This window comes from Tubulanus polymorphus, chromosome 4, assembly GCF_964204645.1.
Source record: "Tubulanus polymorphus chromosome 4, tnTubPoly1.2, whole genome shotgun sequence".
NCBI lineage: Eukaryota > Metazoa > Nemertea > Palaeonemertea > Tubulaniformes > Tubulanidae > Tubulanus > Tubulanus polymorphus.
Genome location: NC_134028.1, coordinates 11,040,404 through 11,053,282, shown reverse-complemented (window position 1 = coordinate 11,053,282; position 12,879 = coordinate 11,040,404). Strand labels below are relative to the sequence as shown.

Below are 12,879 nucleotides of genomic sequence, written 5' to 3'. Positions count from 1 at the left end.
AATAAAATTTCAATTGAACTGAATTCGTAAAGGGAAAAACAAAATGGCGGTCAGTGAGTAATTTTTTTTCCCGGAAATCGTAATTTTACGCGGAGTATTGAGATTATCGGCGGATTATCGAGTTAATCCGATAAACTGAGGTGCGTGCGACATTCATAGTTAATAATTACAGTATTTTATTTGTATTTGAGACGAATAAATTACGAGATTTTCAGTAAATTCTCGTCCTGCTGTTGAGTTGTTGTTTGTGGTTAGTCTGTGTTTCAACCGCTCTCTTGTTTTATATTTTAGATTCTCAATCAATTATGAAACGACGATAATTTTCAGATCAATAAACAGCCGTTAATTATCGATAACAATCGTAACCATGTCGTCAAATATAACCACGTCTAATCTGACGAATAAAGCGCCGACTTCGAACGACGCTTGTTTAAGTATCGTTCACAGTTTAATGTGTCATCGTCAGGGTTGGGAAAGTGAGTCGTTTGCTAAACGAGCAATCGAGAGTCTCGTTAAAAAACTCAAAGAGAAACGCGATGAATTGGACAGTTTAATTACAGCGATTACAACTAATGGAGCTCATCCTACTAAATGTGTTACTATACAACGGACCCTGGACGGCAGATTACAGGTTAGATTATTCCTCTCTCTCTGTGTCCCCCCGGTTCACAAACTTCAAACAGTGCTTATTGTATCATGTATTCTATTTATAGGTCGCGGGAAGGAAGGGTTTTCCCCACGTAATGTACTCCCGTATTTGGAGATGGCCGGATATTCATAAAAATGAATTAAAACACGTGAAATATTGTGAATTTGCGTTTGATCTGAAGAAGGACAGTATTTGTGTGAATCCTTATCATTATACGAGAGTTGTTTCACCAGGAATCGGTAAGACACTCCCCTCCACTCCCCCTCCACTCCCCTCACCCTCCACTCCCCTCCCCCAGTGGAATTCAGCATTCTAAATATTTTTATTTAATTTAGATTTATCCGGATTAACTTTACAACATCATGCCTGTAAGTATCAATCTATCTATATATTACCCTTTTATATATCGATATACCTGATATGATATATCTGATGTGACTGATATGATATATCTGATGTGACTGATATGATATATCTGATATGATATATCTGATAAGACTGATATGATATGTGATATGATATATCTGATGTGATATGTGATATGTTGTTTATTTCAGCGTCTACGATTCAACACTCAATGAATAATCAATATATCGCTGATATGATTAAAGTCGATGAGGCTGCTAGGCAACCAGCTCAATCGGAACAAACAGCCACCAACAATGTACTGGTAAACTCTAGTTTACGTTCTATGATCGGAGGTCAAGGTATTTATTTAAACCTGGTTTAAGGTTAGTTTAATCCACACACGTTGATTGTATCTGGTATAGTTTCAGTAACCGGAGCTCAAGGATCTCCTCAACCTCAGAGTACAATTACTCACAATAATCAGCAACCACCGGCAACAACAACAATACAACATCAATCGCAAACACTACAGCTGAATCCGGTTAATGTAACCATGGCGATAGGAGGAGCGTCTCCTCTATCGCCGGGGGCGATTAACGCTCAAACTCTGGCGTCGTTAAAACTCGACACGGCAGCCGCTCAGTTACAACGTGTTAGTAAGTATTCAATTCAATTCAATCTATATTCATATTCCCAGTCATTGAATAAAGTTTATTGTTATTGATGTCACCGTTTCGTTATAGACGTATCGGCTGCTAGTACCAGACACGGCCACACGATGTCGCCACCGCACATCGATACCAGATCACCTCCGTTCGGTTTACCATCGGGACCGCGGACAGGACCTCCTACTCCTAATAGTGTCACATCTCAGACAGGATCACGAGGTTCGTATATAACATCTCACTCTCTCTGCCTCTATCCCTCCCTCCCTCCCTCTCTCTACCTCCCTCTCTCATCTCTCCCTCTCTCCCTCCCTCTCCCTCTGTCTGCCTCCCCCTCCCTCCCTCCCTCTCTCTCTCCCTCCCTCCCTCTCTCTCTCCCTCTCCCTCCTCTCTCCTCTCCCTCTCTCTCCCTCTCCCTCCTCTCCCTCTCCCTCTCTACCTCCCTCTCCCTTTCCTCCCTCCCTCTCTCATCTCTCCGTCCTCTCTCCCTCCTCCCTCTCTCTCCCTCCCTCTCTCATCTCTCCTCCTCCCTCTCTCTCATCTCTCCCTCCCTCTCTCTCTCTCTCCCTACCTCCCTCTCTCCCTCCCTCTCTCTCTCTCTCACCTCTATTTAACCGGTTTTTCTGTATTTGTAGGAAACACAATGACGTGGGCTGGTAACAACACTGCCACCTATAGTCAAACTCTACAACCAGATAATAATTTCAGTAAGTTTGTTTGAAAGCTGCGGGAGTTGAATCGAGCAGGAGTTGAATCGAGCAGGAGTTGAATCGAGCAGGAGTTGAATCGAGCAGGAGTTGAATTGAGCAGGAGTTTTGTATTGATAGATAATTGACTGTGTTTATTGTTTCAGGTTCAGGGAATAATAATAATTTCAGTCAAGCTATGACTGGTGAAGATCAATTCTGGAATCAAACAAGTCCTCAAGTGAATTCAGATTCTCCATTAGCTCAACCGATATCTAGTTTACCCACTCCTGAATACTGGTGTACTATCGCTTACTTTGAACTGGATCAACAGGTAAAATACAAACTTCTCTTCAGTTCATCAACGCGTTTAAACTGCACAGATTTTAATCTGTTTTATTTTTTAGGTCGGAGAGACGTTTAAAGTCCCGTCTAGCTGTCCGTCTGTTACTGTCGATGGTTACACAGATCCATCTAGTATGGATCGGTTCTGTTTGGGACAGTTGTCTAACGTACATCGTACTGAGGCCAGTGAGAGAGCCAGGTAAGAGAGCCACGGCCCGCCCGGTGAGAGCCCCGGCCTGCTGCTGATTCTAATGTATATATTATTGTGTATATATTTCTAGGTTACACATAGGTAAAGGAGTTCAGTTAGATTGTCGAGGTGAAGGAGATGTTTGGATCCGATGTTTAAGTGATCACAGTGTATTTGTACAGAGTTATTATCTGGATCGCGAGGCCGGTCGCGCTCCAGGTGACGCCGTTCATAAGATTTATCCCAGCGCTTACATCAAGGTAACGCCACCTGCTGGCCACGACGTAAAGTAGTTATCTAGTTATATAAACATTTATATCTCGTTATTCAGGTATTCGACCTTCGTCAATGTCATCGTCAGATGCAGCAACAAGCAGCTACCGCACAGGCAGCTGCAGCAGCTCAGGCTGCAGCCGTAGCCGGGAATGTACCTGGTCCGGCATCAGTCGGAGGTATCGCACCTGCAGTCAGTAAGTACTAGTACAGCTGTATATTGTATAACTGATGACTGATTGTTGTACGACTAATGACTGATGTTGTATATTGTATATCTCAGGTTTCTCAGCTGCTGCCGGTATTGGTGTCGATGATTTGAGGCGTTTATGTATTCTGAGATTGAGTTTTGTGAAAGGTTGGGGACCTGATTATCCTCGACACAGTATTAAAGAAACTCCGTGTTGGGTCGAGGTTCATCTCCACCGCGCTTTACAACTACTCGACGAGGTCCTACAGGCGATGCCCGTGAACGAGTCACGACCCCCGGGACGATCTCTTTTACTCGGTTAACACCAGGTGGCGCTACTATCGTTGTTATGAAATTCTTCCTGCCAAATTTAAAATGAATGGTGATGTCGTCGTTAGGACGACAGACAACAATGTAAAATCATGTTTTAAATTGTAATCGTTCGATCATCGGTGTTAACAACGCCCTCTAGTGATCATCGTCATACTTACCATTTGTCTCATTCTCATCAATTTGTAAATTTTTAACTGTAGCTAAAAATAGATCATGATAAATAATCAACCGTTTATTGTAAATATTTTGTATATTAAAGGTTTGGTTTTTATGAGCGATTCCTATAAATCCTTGATTGCCAGGGTAGGTGTCAATCCTTGATTGCCAGGGTCAGTATCAATCCTAGATTGCCAGGGTCAGTATCAATCCTAGATTGCCAGGGTCAGTATCAATCCTAGATTGCGAGGGCCAGTGCCCCGCTGGTTTGGTTTCTGTACTAATTAAATCCTACCCCGGTAATTGAGAATGTATTGGTATAAAACAGACATAATAAGTGATTACACTGCCCTCTATTAGTAGTATACATTGTAACCACCAGGGGGCGGTGGTAGTCTCTCTCGTGTTGTAAGATTTCTCAATACTGCTGTTTTGTAGTGAAAATTATTGATGTATTTTAATTATTATTCGGTCCCTGACAGTATGTTCATATGATACATTATCAGAAGGTATTGGTATTGGAAGGGGAGCAGGGGGAGTTGGATAGAGAGGGAGGGAGGGGGGAGTTGGATAGAGAGGGAGGGAGGGGGGAGTTGGATAGAGAGGGAGGGAGGGGGGAGTTGGATAGAGAGGGAGGGAGGGGGGAGGGCTAGGGAAGGAAGGGTTATGATAAATATGTTGTAATATCTCTCTTTGTTTCTGTATAAAACTTTGTTATTAATAAATGGAACTCATCATCATCAACAACAAACACAGTCTGCGTTCCTTACCTGACAGCAGCTCCATCTATAGGGATTCATCATCATCAACAACAAACACAGTCTGCGTTCCTTACCTGACGGCAGCTCCTAGGACTGTATAGCTGATATCCTACAGCTAGCGGACTATGAATGGCCGATATCCTGGACTACAGCTAGCGGACTATGAATGGCCGATATCCTGGACTACAGCTAGCGGACTATGAATGGCCGATATCCTGGACTACACCTAGCGGACTATGAATGGCCGATATCCTGGACTACACCTAGCGGACTATGAATGGCCGATATCCTGGACTACACCTAGCGGACTATGAATGGCCGATATCCTGGACTACAGCAAGCGGACTATGAATGGCCGATATCCTGGACTACACCTAGCGGACTATGAATGGCCGATATCCTGGACTACACCTAGCGGACTATGAATGGCCGATATCCTGGACTACACCTAGCGGACTATGAATGGCCGATATCCTGTTCCTCTCCTCACAAATAAAACAATTGTGATAAAAAAGTTAATAATTAATAGTTAATTAATATACTTTATTTATTTCGTGTTGTTTTTAAAATTGTTTGCATATAACATGTATCTCTATATATAACTGTTGAAGTGATGTCCTACATACAAGCGCGGGCCGGGGCCCCGATGCCCAACGGCCCAGATACGGCTGCTGCTGTTTAAACACTCGAAATATTTCAAACAAAGCGTCTTTTGATAAATCTATATTTACAATAAATTAGTAAGTGACATTCCCCGGCAACCAATTACAGTTACCCCGGAAACAATATCCGTAACAACCAGTTGCCTAGAAACCATCCGGAGTAACCAAGTATCTCGTCAGTAAATTTACATAAAAGCTCCACAACCGCGGCGCCATCTACTGGGATAAAACTGAATTGACAATTTGTACTACGCTTTGATTGGTCGATGTTTAAAATGAAACCCTGAATTATACGGCGACCCCTGGCGACAAAAATCAAAACTATAAAACAAAGCTATAAGTATTTGAAACACACGAAATATTGATCAGAAAACAGCGAAAAATTAGAAACACATGATCCAAACATAATCCGACTGAAAACTAGCGGACAACGTTAAAAACTGAGGATACAACGACGAAGACGACCTCTCGTTTTACATACAAATACATAGGAAATATCGAGGCCCAGTAAAACACACTAAACACATATAGATATATAAGTTTATACAGATAGAGTACACGTGACCCCTTCACAGTTCACATCAAATAATCAATTCAAATAAACCTCTGTATTGAACGCTCCCAGGCCGGGCAATGACCCCGACAATACGCTCGCGGGCGGGGTCGACCGAGAAACACACCCCAACAATAAAAACATTCATAAACAACACACCGATATTAGTCATAGTTAGGTCGTCGGGGACAACGAACGATTAAACAACAATAAGTGCGAGAAAAATCACTATGACTACGCGTTGTATCTACGCAGTTCGTTGCTATAGTTACACTAACAATACTGCGTATTTCGAGTTTAAAAGTTGAAATGAATTTTGGGAGGGGGGCGGGCGGCAGAGAGAGAGGGAAGAGAGAGAGACCGAGCGATTAGTCGCTTTCTAAGACATATTTAAAAAGGATTCCCTTATTTTAAATACATAGAATTAATTAATCAATAATAATAATAATATTTATAATTTATTTACAGTAAATTTAGACGTTTTTTTGTGCTATTTCAATGAATAATGAATGAATGAATGAATGAATGAATAAATCAATCTACGCTACATCGGGTTCATGTTTAAAATAAACGTAGTGATTTATGATGCACGATAAATGTTTAATGACGATGAAGACAAATAGAGTGCGCCACCAGTCAGACAGTAGTCTCTGATTGTTCTCTAGGTAACGACGATATTTTTGTTATATTTTCTGTATTTTTTCTCCTACGACGACCGGATTTTGTTTTTTAATCAGTTCCTGTCCGTGTTCGCGGTAGTTGAATTGACAATCGTGTTTATCTGAATATCTGTGTAAACTGCAATATAATCCACCGCATCGGCATTGGAAACCTGCAACAATACTCAAACAGTTTAACAGTATCTATTGGAAACCTGCAACAATACTCAAACAGTTTAACAGTATCTATTGGAAACCTGCAACAATACTCAAACAGTTTAACAGTATCTATTGGAAACCTGCAACAATACTCAAACAGTTTAACAGTATCTATTGGAAACAACAGTTCGATCTACACTTACCTGTTAATCCAACTTTTTTCTTGCAAGTAAAGCAACGATTTTTCTTGGGTTTTTTGTCCTTATCGTTTGAGTCCGACGAGTCCGAACCAGCTCCCGCAGTAGCGCCACCTACAGTTATTAATCAGTACTATCAATAATGGATTTGACCCGGTGTGATCGACCAGTTAACCAGTCGACTGATTGTACTGACCTATAGCCGAGTCGTCTTCATCCTTGGCATCTTTGGAAGTTTCTGATTGGCTAGATGATACTGACGATGTCGACGGTACTGTTGGCATAGCGGTGTCGATACACGGCGTTGTTGTCTGCGTTGCCGTAGCAACCATTCCGGTGATACTAGTGTTGGAACTAGCGTCAGTAGTCGTCGAGGAAGTTGTTTGTGAACCTGAATTCAAACAACACTCGTTTTAACGTAAATATCAGCCGATGTACAGACGACGACGGCGGCGCCACCCGGTGTGAGATACTTACAACTAGCGGGACTCGCGCTGCGTCCACTGACCGGTGAACTCGATGCTTGTTTACGTTTTAAAACATCTTTATAACATTTCGAACACATTCCGTCGAATGCAGCGTTGGCATAGAAACCGCATCCAGTACGACACAATGTCGCCGGTGGCATGTTCTGGTTGCCGTTACTTTCCATTTCTCTCTCTCTGTCAAGTCTCAGAGCGTCAAAAAATTACAACCTTTTCAAAATATACAATTAATTCATATCATACAAAGTGCATGTTATCAGCAATCAGGGGAGGGGAGCAGGAGGGACAGGGCTCGAGGGGGAGCAGGGCTTGAGGGGGTGGTTGATTTGTAACACTCATCCGACTGACTGTCAGCAGTGAGATGTTAAAGTACTGTCAACCCTTCTATCAACTATGACCTAAAAATAATTCACAATCAGTGTTTATATAGTTGGACCAGTCAAACAAACAATGCAGAACAGAACAGTGTGAGACAGAATCCCGAATCCGGGATGTGGTCTACACTGTATTATAAATCAGACCACATTTCAATACAGAGTCATTACACAACTCAAACTGATATTAGGAGTTACCTGATTTACGCGTCTAACCCAGTTACTGATAAACACACCACTCTATGGTGGATCTGTCCAATTCAAACTTGAGAAATATTTATAAATAAAACTGTATCAGTATTTTTAACGTTTTACGTTTTATTCTAAGAAACTATTGTTCATACTGAAATTCTAAGTTTGTATGATGACATACTTGTACGTGTGAGTACGTACAAAGTATGTTTGTGTGCCATGTACTGGAAATAGCCAAACACAATACAATCACATACGTATTTATCCCTAACATTTATCAAACACAAAAGAACGATTCACCAGAATTAATTATAGACATTTCGCAAAACGTATACATATATTTTGGTCAATTATTGACAGTATTTTTAGTATTGAGTTCCTGGTTCTATCACCAGCGCTATAAAGCCTTTATTCGACTTATTTCTACGCGTTAAACTTTACTTAATTTCACTGTAAAAATTCATGTTTGTTTCAATAGTCGTTTTACACAGATAACAATCGAAGCAGCTGTCACCGAACTATCAGCATTGTTACGCATATATATACTATTGTTTGACATTGGGAGGGGGTGTTAGAGTCAGCCCGCTGAAGATCCTCTAATGCTGTAATGCTGGGGGCACTGGCAACAAATCCTATTCTTAACTTCATAATAAATGTTGTTAGATATATTCCTGCGCATTATTGAGTATAAATAGGTGTGAATAATAATTTGTGGTGCAAGAATGAGGGGATCCCGAAGCCCGACAAACGAAATAAATTACCAAGCAGTTCTACAGCTTAGAATTAATATTTTGAATATTAACTACGAGAGAATGTATGTAGGTTATATAGGGAGATATAGAGTATTAGAATTCCCTGCAATTAGTCCCAGTCAGTCCAAAAAAGAAGTCATCACCTTCTTTCTCTTCCCTGCTATTTCAAACAAATCCTGTTTCAACCAGCCAGAACTGATGGTTTGATAAGTAATAAACAATATTTCACTTTCCATCCATAGATTACACGACGATTTTGAAGGCGCTCACATAATAAATTGGGGCTGAATTTCACACGTCTATATTTACCCCTCTCAGGCATAGGCAAGTCATCAAGATGGCGACCTTGGAAAGGTAACCCGTTCTTAAAACTCAATTTTCTCGCTCAATATTCCCTTTACTCGTTTGAAAATTTGTTAAATCGCTAGATCGAGATTTGAACTATACTCACAACCAGAATCAAGTCCGTATAAGAAGACTTTAGATGAAATATTCCACAAATTGCGTCCTTTATTTCTCTGTTGATAAAAAGCTAGTCTTTATTACTATCCCGTTCACGTGACGTCGATCCGAGCCTGTGATTGGTCGGATTGTCGTTACTAGTTGGGATATTCGCCGAAATGACGTCACAGATGGTGACTCCCATCTCGCCTAATTAGATGAGTGACGTCATAGACGGTGACTCCTCATTCGACCTAGTTCAAGCAGCTGATTACAGGAATCGGCGATTTCTAGGAAATCAGTGACGTCACGGATAAGGCCACACACGGCAGGAGGATCGAGGCCGAGACTGGGCCCAGTAGTTCCTCTCATCCTCTCTAGTCTCCTCCCCAGACAACTTTGATTTCAGAAAAATAAAGTAATATATTTCTTAAATGTAAATATTCATAAATTTATTTTACAACATTTTTACAAGAGACAAAACAAACATTTTTACGTTTAAACGACAACAATATTTACTACTGACAATAATAAATGCAACCAAAAAAACTGAAATAAGCTTCACAAAAAGTGGTGATCCATTCGGGATGAGTTTAGACAAAGTGTTGATCCATTCGGGATGAGTTTAGACAAAGTGTTGATCCATTCGGGATGAGTTTAGACAAAGTGTTGATCCATTCGGGATGAGTTTAGACAAAGTGGTGATCCATTCAGGATGAGTTCAGACAAAGCCGTGGTGATCCATTCGGGATGAGTTCAGACAAAGTGGTGATCCAATTGAAATGAGTTTAAAGGAGTGGCACCCAATAGAGTTTAGACAAAGTGGTGATCCATTCAGGATGAGTTCAGACAAAGCCGTGGTGATCCATTCGGGATGAGTTTAGACAAAGTGGTGATCCATTCAGGATGAGTTCAGACAAAGCCGTGGTGATCCATTCGGGATGAGTTCAGACAAAGTGGTGATCCAATTGAAATGAGTTTAAAGGAGTGGCACCCAATAGAGTTTAGACAAAGTGGTGATCCATTCAGGATGAGTTCAGACAAAGCCGTGGTGATCCATTCGGGATGAGTTTAGACAAAGTGGTGATCCATTCGGGATGAGTTTAGACAAAGTGTTGATCCATTCGGGATGAGTTTAGACAAAGTGTTGATCCATTCGGGATGAGTTTAGACAAAGTGTTGATCCATTCGGGATGAGTTTAGACAAAGTGGTGATCCATTCAGGATGAGTTCAGACAAAGCCGTGGTGATCCATTCGGGATGAGTTCAGACAAAGTGGTGATCCAATTGAAATGAGTTTAGAGGAGTGGCACCCAATAGAGTTTAGATTGTATCTAGATTCATTCTGCCGACTATTTCCCTCACAGTTGAAATGAGTGTCTCGTTCTCGTGAGGTGAATCTAATATGAGTGAATGTAGTTTAGCGAGATACGTATCAATCGTATCCATTCGCGGCAACTCATTACAACCTACAAATAAAATCACAATTATACCGTTTCCAAATCAACCGATCGTATTGTTGTAATTATAGTGTAACTATAGTAACCTGGTATTGGAACGGCCGAGAAGTTCGTAGTTAACGTTGAACGTAGTGAATGTAAATGTTGTCTGAATGAAAGATTCTGTGTTTTTTGATGATTTGATTCTGTTTCTAGTTTCTCGATGGCTTGTTTCATGTTTTCGATGTGTTTCGTTAAGATCGCGTTTTGTTCTTCGTATTCGGTATTCTGTCTCCTCAACTGCCGCAGTTCGCTCTCACGATCTATAACAATAATAACAACAATCATTAAACGTGAAACTCTCTACTGAAACGACGATGACGGGGGTCACGCATACTTTTATTGTGGTCGAGAAATTCTTCGGTAAATATCGGAATATCGAAAGTTCCGATCGCATCTTCATCTCCATTATCACCGTCCTCTTTAGATGTTACATTGTCGTGTTGTAGAAACTACAGATGAAATAATCAACACATTTATGAATAACAGTGAATTTAGCAGCTATTTTCAGAGTGAAGTGAAATTATTCCTACCTCAAGAGGTGAAATTATTTGGTTCTGGTTCAATTCTGCTTCCATTTCTAAACAAAAGAGAAAATCTGACGATTTAATAACAGACTTTCAGTTTGGGGGAGAGGTGTAGGAGGTACGTTGCTAGGGGATACAGGTAGGGGGAGTGGGTGTATCAGGGAGGCTGGAGGATGCAGTGAGACAGGGAGGGAGGATAGTGTTCATTTCATTTCTACATCCACCCTTCTGAAAATTAGCCTCTCCTTATGAAAATATCTGCTGCTAATTATTCTATCAATGCTAATAATTGCTTTGAAATATATTGAGCAAATTTGATGAAAAGAAGATTGCGCCAAAATTAAGCTGAAATTTCTGTAACTTTTTAGGGAAATCTTTGCCACTGCAGCAGCGACAAACACTTAATAATAAATGCAGCCCCTTTAAAACTCGAGCATACTTGAGAACACTGGAACCAAATAGGTTGATAGAGGATACGACAGGGAGAGCAGGAAAGTACCGGGGATTCAGGGAACCTCAGAGAGGGAGGTTAGATATTTACCCTTTTGTTTAGCCTCTTGTTTTTTCAGTTGGAACACTCTATAAGCCTCTGTTTTATGATAAGCCTCCATTTCTCTCGTGTAACGCTCTTTATCTTTCTCCGCCGCGTCCAGATGTTTCTGTTTTTCGTCCGGTGCTAAATTCGTCCATTCGTTCGCGAGCAGACGCGTTATCTCCGAGAAGGTCAAGGTCGGTGTTTGGGTGCGAACTATTTCTCGTCTACTGTTGAGGAATCGTAGATACCCGCTCAACGGTTGCCGTGGCGCGTTCACATCTTTCTTACGTTTTCTGTTTCGTTTCTTTTTTTGAATTGCGGCCGTTTTTTTCTGAATCTCCATCTCTTTAGACTGCGTGGCCGCTGTATTATTGGCGGTTACCGCCGAGACGGTCGTTACTGTTTGAAGCATCGGGTCGGACGACGACATCAATGAAACTACGAATGCATGAACATATTAGTAACCGTGGTAACGGGTTAAACGGATCAAACTGTTATTAATTTGAATACTTACCGGTATCGATGTTCGATACGTTGATGAACTGATCTGGATTTACAGAATTAGAGTCCGTTCCAACAGCTGTAAACGAACCCGCACCTTCACCAGTAGAAAACCTGTAAACACAACAACATAGAGATGACCTCCTAGCGGTGAGGGGGAGAGAGGTGAGGGGGAGAGAGGTGAGAGGGGGAGAGGTGAGGGGGAGAGAGGTGAGGGGGAGAGAGGTGATAGGGGGAGAGAGGTGAGGGGGAGAGAGGTGAGGGGGAGAGAGGTGGAAGTTACAGTAACAGGGACAAGCGTGAAGGTTCAATTGACTCTTACTGTGAAGGAGTATCGACTACTGTTAAATCTGTGCTTCCTTTAGACACGTCATCATCAATAGATTCATATGTCGGATAATTAGACATCGTTAAACCACTCGAGCCTTCTTCCATTATCTGTCAAACAATATATTCATCTTCATTTGTATTGAATTCATTTGAAAATTTACGTTGTTTTGTAAAATTTGCGACGAAATGTTCAAGGAATTGCGTCATTAATTATTAGCGAATGATCAGATATGATATCAATATTTACTCACTCAATCAGATCCTGTTTTAAGCCGCCAAAATCTAATTAAATCGCTGGAATCTTTGGAAAAAAGTGAAAAAAATAGACAACCCGGAAGTCTAAAACTAGTCTCCACACAGCCGAGTTACATCGCGCTGCGTTTAAAAATCGTTCCTGAATCGACGAGAACGGCCGCC

The 12,879-nt window shown here is 41.2% G+C and overlaps 3 protein-coding genes across 4 annotated transcripts; 1 reads left to right on the top strand and 2 right to left on the bottom strand.

Moving 5' to 3' along the window:
• Positions 1 to 32: 32 nt before the first annotated feature.
• On the top strand, positions 33 to 4,368 carry LOC141903090 (mothers against decapentaplegic homolog 4-like). 2 transcript variants are annotated; one of them, XM_074791038.1, is made up of 13 exons: positions 33 to 140; positions 292 to 631; positions 714 to 888; positions 985 to 1,017; positions 1,207 to 1,356; positions 1,426 to 1,653; positions 1,741 to 1,884; positions 2,298 to 2,369; positions 2,516 to 2,682; positions 2,756 to 2,892; positions 2,975 to 3,143; positions 3,215 to 3,353; positions 3,440 to 4,368. In XM_074791038.1, exons 2-13 carry the CDS (start codon positions 368 to 370, stop codon positions 3,667 to 3,669), a joined length of 1,908 nt encoding a protein of 635 aa, XP_074647139.1. In that variant the 5' UTR covers positions 33 to 140; positions 292 to 367; the 3' UTR covers positions 3,670 to 4,368. The 2 variants fall into 2 exon arrangements, with proteins under 2 accessions (XP_074647139.1, XP_074647138.1); XM_074791037.1 differs by having other exon boundaries at positions 1,420 to 1,653.
• Positions 4,369 to 5,145: 777 nt separating this feature from the next.
• On the bottom strand, positions 5,146 to 9,230 carry LOC141903104 (AN1-type zinc finger protein 5-like). The gene is made up of 5 exons (XM_074791065.1): positions 9,081 to 9,230; positions 7,304 to 7,521; positions 7,023 to 7,217; positions 6,833 to 6,940; positions 5,146 to 6,643 (listed from the first exon to the last, which is right to left on the bottom strand). Exons 2-5 carry the CDS (start codon positions 7,476 to 7,478, stop codon positions 6,495 to 6,497), a joined length of 627 nt encoding a protein of 208 aa, XP_074647166.1. The 5' UTR covers positions 7,479 to 7,521; positions 9,081 to 9,230; the 3' UTR covers positions 5,146 to 6,494.
• A 317-nt stretch (positions 9,231 to 9,547) lies between these two features.
• LOC141903102 (high mobility group protein 20A-like) lies at positions 9,548 to 12,816 on the bottom strand. Its single transcript, XM_074791063.1, has 8 exons — positions 12,714 to 12,816; positions 12,455 to 12,570; positions 12,146 to 12,246; positions 11,638 to 12,069; positions 11,103 to 11,149; positions 10,907 to 11,021; positions 10,617 to 10,832; positions 9,548 to 10,539 (listed from the first exon to the last, which is right to left on the bottom strand). Exons 2-8 carry the CDS (start codon positions 12,565 to 12,567, stop codon positions 10,394 to 10,396), a joined length of 1,170 nt encoding a protein of 389 aa, XP_074647164.1. The 5' UTR covers positions 12,568 to 12,570; positions 12,714 to 12,816; the 3' UTR covers positions 9,548 to 10,393.
• Between the last annotated feature and the right edge of the window lie 63 nt (positions 12,817 to 12,879).

What these genes read in the sequence shown, in the direction of transcription:
- LOC141903090 (XM_074791037.1), top strand. Translation starts at nt 368, where the DNA reads ATGTCGTCAAATATAACCACGTCTAATCTGACGAATAAAGCGCCGACT. An exon ending in ATCTCAGACAGGATCACGAG is followed by an intron (nt 1,885 to 2,297) that starts GTTCGTATATAA and finishes CTGTATTTGTAG; the next exon opens with GAAACACAATGACGTGGGCT. An exon ending in ACAACCAGATAATAATTTCA is followed by an intron (nt 2,370 to 2,515) that starts GTAAGTTTGTTT and finishes TTATTGTTTCAG; the next exon opens with GTTCAGGGAATAATAATAAT.
- LOC141903104 (XM_074791065.1), bottom strand. Translation starts at nt 7,478, where the DNA reads ATGGAAAGTAACGGCAACCAGAACATGCCACCGGCGACATTGTGTCGT. An exon ending in CAGCGCGAGTCCCGCTAGTT is followed by an intron (nt 7,218 to 7,303) that starts GTAAGTATCTCA and finishes GTTTGAATTCAG; the next exon opens with GTTCACAAACAACTTCCTCG. An exon ending in TGAAGACGACTCGGCTATAG is followed by an intron (nt 6,941 to 7,022) that starts GTCAGTACAATC and finishes TAATAACTGTAG; the next exon opens with GTGGCGCTACTGCGGGAGCT.
- LOC141903102 (XM_074791063.1), bottom strand. Translation starts at nt 12,567, where the DNA reads ATGGAAGAAGGCTCGAGTGGTTTAACGATGTCTAATTATCCGACATAT. An exon ending in GTAGTCGATACTCCTTCACA is followed by an intron (nt 12,247 to 12,454) that starts GTAAGAGTCAAT and finishes TTGTGTTTACAG; the next exon opens with GTTTTCTACTGGTGAAGGTG. An exon ending in CTCGGCCGTTCCAATACCAG is followed by an intron (nt 10,540 to 10,616) that starts GTTACTATAGTT and finishes TTTTATTTGTAG; the next exon opens with GTTGTAATGAGTTGCCGCGA.